This window comes from Calidris pugnax, unplaced genomic scaffold (genome assembly GCF_001431845.1).
Source record: "Calidris pugnax isolate Ruff unplaced genomic scaffold, ASM143184v1 scaffold196, whole genome shotgun sequence".
Lineage (NCBI taxonomy): Eukaryota > Metazoa > Chordata > Aves > Charadriiformes > Scolopacidae > Calidris > Calidris pugnax.
The window spans coordinates 3237586-3245759 of record NW_015091042.1 but is presented as its reverse complement, the minus strand read 5'-3'; the positions used below and the strand labels follow the sequence as shown (position 1 = coordinate 3245759).

Here is an 8174-nt window from a genome sequence, read left to right as displayed (position 1 = left end):
CTTTGTAAAGAGGCTGTGTGATAAGAAACAGAGATGTGCAAAACTGTCATTGTCTCTGTGTTGTAGTTTTGTAAGCTGTTTAATTTGTCCATCAGTCAGGCTAGTTGATGGAAACAAACTCCATTTATACACAGTGTAGTTAATGGAAAGAACGGGCCTGACAATTATCTGTAGTGCTGAGGGTGATCCTAAAGCAGCCTGTTTTGTGGAGGCTGACACCTTTAGTAGCAAGCAAACCCACTGGTGCAGTAAAGACCTATGACTGTTTTTCTTCCTCTTCCCTTTACTTTTAATACTTCTCTGTATTAAAGCTATGTATTTCTAGTATTGTTTATGACCTATATAGCCATATAGGTCAGCTCTTCCAAAGTGAAGTTTTGGGGTATGTATTGATCAAAAGCCGTTGATTTGAGCTTTGTGGAGTCAGGAGGGAGTTTGTAAGAAGGTATATGGTAGGATTACAGGTTTGGCTTTATCATAACTTTACTTGAGTAATTTAAGTTCTTGGTAGCTTTTTTCCTCGCCTACTAAATAAGAATAAATAATCTTAATTAAGCCATGTTTAAGGCCCTGAGGTATGGAATACAGGTTTCTGTTTATTTACTTCTTGAGAAATGAGTTTTATGCTGTTTTTCATCTCCATACAAGAATAGCAGCTCCTAGTTGCTGAGCAGCTTGGAATCCTGTCCCTTGGAAATTGTCAATACATTCTTCTATTGCTATGTCAGTGTTGCCACATGCCAATTTCCTAATCTGCCGTGCAGGACAAAAAGTGGGAGCTACTTAAGAGTTCTAGTATTTTTGCTTTCTATCAGTAGTTGGGAGGCTGTTGTTTGAAAGCTTTCTCAGTCTCCACCAAAAGCAGCTGGGCCTCAGGAAATGAAAATTTTTCCTGTGTTTTCGCACAAGTCTCAGACTGCAAAAGAAATACCCATCTCCAGGCCCCAGAAAACCTTGTTCGAATACAATTCTGCATATAAATAAGATATAAATCCTGTTACAGCAGTCGTCAAGCTATCATGCTGGATACAAAAAAGAAAATAACCTGTAACTTGACTGAGGGAAGTCCTGGTAGATACTTGTTTTATTTTAATATATTGTTTGGTACTGAATTCCTGTCTGTAAGGTTAACCTTAAGAAACACTGCTGCTCTAGGGGTGAGAAAGTTCAGATTTCTTCATTGGGGTAAATGAAAGAGTTGGTCCATGTGTCTGAAGGGCAGGTTTGTCAGGCACAAGGCTGGGAGAGCTGTTGAATGTCTGGCTTGTGAATTAAATTGCAGTAGACAGGATAAGGTGCTCTGAAAAGGTGCATTTTAAGGTCTATGGAAGTAAATGGAAAGAGTTGAGGGACCCCGTCCAAGAATTTTTTGACTTTTCTAACCCACATTGTGACTCCTTACTCATTTTTGAAGTATCAAATGACTTTTTTTGAGTTTTCTTTCATCTCTCTTTTTTCCGTATTTTTTTCCTAATCCAGGTGTAGGCATATTTAATTTGCTGTTAAGTTTGTGTTTCTCTGTCATGAATATTGTTCACATTGTGGTGTCTAATTTGTTTTTTAACAGTAGCCTAGTTGTGCTTATTGTATTCTGCTGTTTCTGAGAATTTGAAGATAAGGTATGTGTTATACAGATAAATAGAAATGACAAGTCAAAAACATTGCGTTATGAGTGCCTGCAGCCTTGGCTATAGCTATTGTTTGGAGATGAATGATTTACTGGGTTTTGGGCCCCAAAAGGAAGTGAAGGAATAGAAAGCCTTCACACTAGAGATGCTAAGCCTGTAAAGAGCTGTTAACATTTACAAAAAATGGTTTAAAGTTGTGCTCAACTCTCTTTGGCTTGTAGCATATACTTGCAGTTCTCACTGGCACATTTTTGCCCTGTGTCTTTTTTTTTTTTTTGCCTTGGCTATAGCTATTGTTTGGAGATGAATGATTTACTGGGTTTTGGGCCCCAAAAGGAAGTGAAGGAATAGAAAGCCTTCACACTAGAGATGCTAAGCCTGTAAAGAGCTGTTAACATTTACAAAAAATGGTTTAAAGTTGTGCTCAACTCTCTTTGGCTTGTAGCATATACTTGCAGTTCTCACTGGCACATTTTTCCCCTGTGTCTTTTTTTTTTTTTTCCCAAGTATCCAAGACTTCTACAGTCCATACTGCACCAAAGTGACAAAGTCTTTGTCAGCTGATAAAGACCAGGAGAACTCTCCTGTGCTCTTGATGGCTAGGTTGTACCTCTGAGGCACAGAGGAAGTAAATAGCTCTTGCCTGATACATTGAAATGGGTGAAATTCCATTAGGAAGAGTTGTTACTTGACCTTTCTGCAGATGCAAAAAAGGTAAACACAGCTTAATTTTGATCCTCCACTACAGTGTATATTAAGACTATCAAATACTGCTGAGGTGGCAAAACTCATTGTGTCAAAACACAAGTTACTGATAATTTCTTACCAAATAAAGTAAATTGAGTAATTTTATGTGGAAAAGTAGATCCAGTGTCATCATTCGTGTATTTGGACTACTTCTGTCAACAGATGCAGTTATTAGCAACTGTATTGGAGCACAGCAATGTATGAAGGTGACTAAAGCTGAGATAGGAGGAAACATTTGGTAGTGGCAAATATAAACAGTGTCTGGAAGCACAACAGCAGCTTTCTCCTGGTTGGTCAGGTCAGTGTGAGGTATTTTTTAAAGGCTTCACCTGTCTCTCTTGCCTCTCTAATCAAAACTAAAATCTCATTAAAACTGGTTATAATCTATAATTATTTAGGGGGTTACTAGGGCTGCACAAGTTCAGTGTTGAACTTCCTCTTAGCGATATTTTTCTTTTTCATTGTTCCAGCTGTTAATTTTTCCAAGTGCAGGAAAAAAAGTATGATTTTAATTTCCTCAGTCTTTTTTTTTTTTTTTTCCTATGGACTAATAAATTGGCTTGGATAATAAACGTATAGGACCTTTTAAAATTCAGACAGCTGAAGCATCTAGGAAAAACAAATTGAAACTGCTAAAATGTCTTGTTATGTTTCTCCGTGAATTGTTGTATCTGCTTATGCGTCTGACCTTCTCGAGGGTCTTGCTTTGTTTCTAGCTTGCATGGGCTGCTGCAAAGTCCTTTATGAAGACTGGGTAGTTGATCCTCATCTGGAGGCTCTCTAAAAGCTGTGCTGTCCTATATTGATTATTACTGTGAAAGAGGAAATGGAGATGCCAGGAAACAGCACAAAAAGGCAAACTCCTGTGAAATCCTTCAGGACTCTGACACTAAACTTAAGAATTCATCTGTGCTGCTGCCATTTCGGTCTCTTCCCTGCAAAATTCCTTCAGGAATTCCTAGCTCAAGGTTTTTAAAGGCCATGTGCTTGGCTTAGGATCAGAATTTTGGGGGTGTTTGCCTAGAAGAGGGTTTTCTTTAAGTTGTGCCTGCTTTTGTGCTGTAAAAAACTTTTTTTACAGAGGGTAAAATTTATTTGTTCATGTCACAAAGAATTCTGCTAAGGCTGGAACATTCTAAGATGGGTTTTAAATTTGGCTTCTCTTCTTTCTCATCTTGACAGCATTTGAAATGACTTTGTTTTTCCTTCCAAATAACAAATTATCCTTGTGACTGTGTAATTAACTACACCTTCTACTCCCCTCCTTTTATGGAATTTCTTTTCCAGTAGCACAACCCTGCCAGGAACAACACTAGATCGTGGTGCTCTTCTTGTCGTCGTCAGATGGTAGGCTGTTCTTGGTGTTCCTCCTCTGCAGTGCTAAGGCCACGTCCAGTTCTCTCAGCTGCTTCAAGAAGCCCCGGTTTGGCAAGATGCACCGGTGTCTTGATACTTGCTCAATGGCATCCACCACTGTCATGTTCTTGTAAATCATCAGGTAAGCCAAAACCAGCGTGGCTGACCGGCTGCGACCCATAGCGCAGTGAACCAGGACCTTGTCTGCAGAAACAAAGAGAGGTGATTCACAGATGACACTGGGTAATTACTTTTTTTTTTTTGACAGTGAAGGTTTCTGTAGTGTCCCTGCTCTGTTTGGTGGCTTGACTACCCTTTCCAGCACTTCTGTAAGACCCGTCTTTATACAGGTGGGGAAACTGAAATTGTAAATCTTACTGTTACGCCACCTACATTGGAGATTACCCATTTAATCCTTAAATGGTATCTTTGAATTTAACAAAGGTTGCAGAGAAGGCCCAGGGGCTGCATCCTTGCATTAAGTAACATGGCAAGCCCTGCTGCAGCCTGATCTTGCCTGCCTCACAAGCAGCTTGTGTGTAATTCTGTGTTTAGGGATAATGAGCAAAGCGTAAGGGCGAGGGAGGGTTTGGTATGCTGTCGAACTATCCTTCCGTGAGGATGCACGGAGGTGCCTTTCTCTTCTACTGGTGAGACACAAAAGTTAAACAAATTTGATTATTTTTTGTTGTTCTAACAATAATGTCCTTCAAGATTTGGATTGCATCACTTCATGCCCCAGTACTTCATTTGTAAAATATAGCAAACAAGGATTTTTTTTTTTTTTTTAGAGTCTGTGATATTTTTGAGGGCAGAGGGTAAGAAGGGCCATAGAAGTTAATAGGTGTATAACCAAAGGGATAGAAAAACTTCTTCAGAAATCCCTTGGTACTCGCCTTCAGCCTGTCATGTTGAATGAAAATAGCATTTCCCCCCCACCACCTCCTCTCTCTGGTTTATATGGTCAACTCCTGGCAGCAACTGTGACTGCAGAGTCTCTGCTGATAGTTTTCATCTCTGAATGAATGTGCCTCCAGATTTAGGTTTGTGACATTCCTTGGTTTAACTTTGGACTTCCAGAGGCAGAAAGTCCTTGGCATCAGGTGCTAGCAAGTTTGTAAGCCAAAGTGGAACGTTCCCCATTTGCTGTGTCTGGGGGAGGTGGAGGAAGAGAACAGTAAGTGGGTTCAGGTCTGATTGACAGGTTTTGAAACACTTCAAAAGATTTCCAAAAATGATTCAAAGCCCTTGAGGGAGTCTCACAAAGGGTTGAACTGCTGAAGGAAGTAGATTTGGAGCACTCTCTCTAACACCCTGCTAAGCTGAATTGCCACAGGAAAAAAAGAATCCTATCAGGGCCAATAATAGTTTATCTCCGTTAGCTATGCCTAGCGAGAAGTGTTGGGTGCAAAGCCGTGACTCCTGCCGATTAACTCCTTTGCTTCCAGGCACGAGAGGATGTCTTGGCACAAGTAGCATTGCTGTGTAATGGATGAATCAAGAGCTGCCAACACTAGAGGATTAATGGTTACAGTCTGCATCCTAATCCCAGCAGATAGTCTTAGAGGCATCTTGGCAAAATTCCAGTTACTCTGATAACTAAAAGTGCCTCTTCCTCTCCTGGAAAATGATAATCCCTTCTATTATTACTGCAAATATTTGAAACGGATGAAAACTCTCATTTGTTCAGCCCTTCGTGCCTCTCCTTAGAGCTTCCCACCTTGTAAATGGGTTGCTGTTGAGGTGATAAAATACATGATAGGACAAGGAAGGCTTTGCTTTGTGTGGGTGGCAAATGCAGGGGATCTAGGAGAAAGCATACAGTTTTATATTGTGTCAACAAAGGCTAAAAATGGCTGTACAATTTTCTGAAATGTGTCCTGGTTGTAGGAAAATGACATCTGTCCTTTCCTCTGTGTGACTATTCAAGATCTCACAGACTGATAGCAGCAAAATGCGGGGCCGCGTCCTTTCTGTACTATTTTGTAGTCTCTGGTTCTGGTGTAAGGACCAGTCTGAAACCCTCTTTCCCCAGGAGAGAGTCCACTCTTGCAGTCTTTGATTCTGACCACTTATATCCTTTGTGGCTGAGTATAAAGTATCAGTGCACGGAGCCAGAGGTCAGCTGAGTGGTGACAGGTCCCTGAACTATTTCAGTCGCTTGACTTGGACTTGTGTTTCTTGAAAACCTGTCTAGATGCAGCACTCCCTTTCCAGAGTTGGATGGAGTGGTGAATGTTGATGTGTCTTTGGTCAAATGCTTTGGGTCTTTGTGTCTGTCTCTTATGTTTCTTCTCGCGTTGCTTTTACCCTCTCAGTCTTTAGTGTATTTTTTTCCCGCGACATGTTCACATGAGAAGAAAATGCTATTCCCATCTACATTCTGTGGAACTAAGATACCAAAGGACATAAATCTGTGGCATGGAAGGGAACTTAAAAACCTGTTAAAATAATGTGTTCCTTTCAGGTTAATCAGACCTCCCTCGTATCAATTTTAAGCTGTCCTATGGTCTGAGTTGCATGTTTTGGGAAATCTTTATGCACAGCTGAATGACAGCGTTGCATAATTGTGAACAGTTCGAGTTTGCCTCTAAAACTGTTACAACTGATCTGTTTTCACTGTTCTTAAGTCCACTTGCGCATGCGTAAAGTCCACAAATGCTGCTCTGATCAGGGAGCTTCTTCACCATCATGAAGATTTTGAAGGTTAAGTCAGAATTACTGCATTCGGACTGTGTTTTGACAGCATCCAAATTGCCTGCCTTTCTGGCCTTTGCGGAAAGAGAAGCTTCTTCATTTGCCTGACAACTTGTTTCAATAACATTGACTATTGAGCAGCTTCCCAGCAAAATGCATTGTATGAAGACATCTATTCAATGAATTTGATTGCTTGGCTGGCTGAAGGTCACACCTTATACAATGTGATACAGTTGGAGCAAATTCATTAATACCTACATTCTAGTCACAAAAGCTGAAGGTTTTCTTTTTCACCTTTTCCCTGTCTTTGCATTTGCTCAGTTCCAATGCAAAGTAGCAAATGAGCGTAATGGTGTTACTGATCCAGAAGTATTTAGCACTGTATACTGAAGTCCCGCTTCAGCATATTGCCACTGGAGATAGGTACTTGGTTACTTACTATAAAATCTTGTTGGGGAATCTGGATGCTGTTTGTCAGTCAGGAAGATGCACACAAATAGTCCTTTCATTAGGCACTGGAAACACATAGCACCTTTCTACACTAGATGTGCGTTCACATTTATGTTGGAGGAGGAGAGCACTAATTAAACTTACAGGAGAAAAGACTAAAGGCAAGTAAGAGACATAAATCTACTCTTTAGTTTCTGGAGTCTTTCTGTTGTTCCCTAAATGTGTATTGGAAATCTATTGCCATGCATTCAGCTTCTGTCTCTTCCTAGGCCATATGTATGTGCCTTTATGCATATCTTTGGCTGGGATAGTATTTTAGTGTATTTTTTAGTGTATTTTCCCTCATGAGAAAGTTAAGAGCTTGCTCTTTTCTTCGTGAGTGTTACAGTAATTTATTTTATTGGTCTCCATCAGAAAACATCCTGGCTGTCTTTTTTAAAAGCCATGTGAGTGCGGCAGGCAGCGCACAGCTACAGAGATGATTGCAGTTGGTAGTATCTACTTAAGTGCTGATTTTTTTTTTTGTTTTGCAGAAGTTCATCCAGTCACTCTTTGATTTGGTCTTGTGTTTTCAGTGCTGGACTGGTGCTGGATATGGCCTCAGAACTTCCCTGGACTTTGATGCGGTTTTGAAACAAAAAGGCTGATGCTCCCCCGTCTCATCCTTCCCTGCCTCAATGTTTATTGGGGTGCGAGTGTTTTATCTGGCCTTTGCTGCTTCCCCTCTGCTCGTTTCTCTACCTGCGTGCAGCAACGGTGTTAGAGGAACAGGAGAGGGATGGAAGTGAGGAAGTCTGCATTTCTTATTTCAGCTACTCCAGTCTGATGCTGACCTCTGGCCTCCAGCCATGGCTAGACACGGTGCGTGTTAGTTATCTGCTCCTTCCCAAAGGCACTGCTTCAGACTCGCTTTTTGAAATGCCAGGGACCTTTTCTTCAAGTGCAAGTAAGCTCCGAAGCAGTTCCGCCTGCTATTAGGACTTTGATTTTTAAAACTGAACTGCTTTCAAGGCTTTCTCCTGAACAGGGGAAGGGACTGTTGCTGTAGACTGTACTTGCTGAAAGGGTAAAATTTAAAACCTGGCTGGCTATTGGGGGCAGGCCAGGTAGTAGCTGTCTGTAGCTGAGCTAAACAGCCAAGAACAGAAGCTGACAGGAGGCTAGAAACTTGATATGTGATCCTCTGATATTAAGATCTTTGTAGGTCAGCAGGAAAGTCTTAAGTTTCTCAGCTGGTTTCTGGTAAAATATCCTGTGGAGATTGAAGAAAAAAAAAAAAAGAAAAAAAAAAAAAGG

The 8174-nt window shown here is 40.8% G+C and overlaps 1 protein-coding gene across 1 annotated transcript in view; it reads right to left on the bottom strand.

Annotated features, from left to right (window-relative positions):
* Positions 1–3506: 3506 nt before the first annotated feature.
* DUPD1 (dual specificity phosphatase and pro isomerase domain containing 1) overlaps positions 3507–8174 on the bottom strand; it is a 23270-nt gene continuing 18602 nt past the window's right edge. The window contains exon 4 of the mRNA XM_014956354.1: positions 3507–3935. Coding sequence (XP_014811840.1) covers positions 3688–3935 — 248 coding nt within the window. The 3' untranslated portion in view covers positions 3507–3687. The remainder of the gene's footprint in view (positions 3936–8174) is intronic.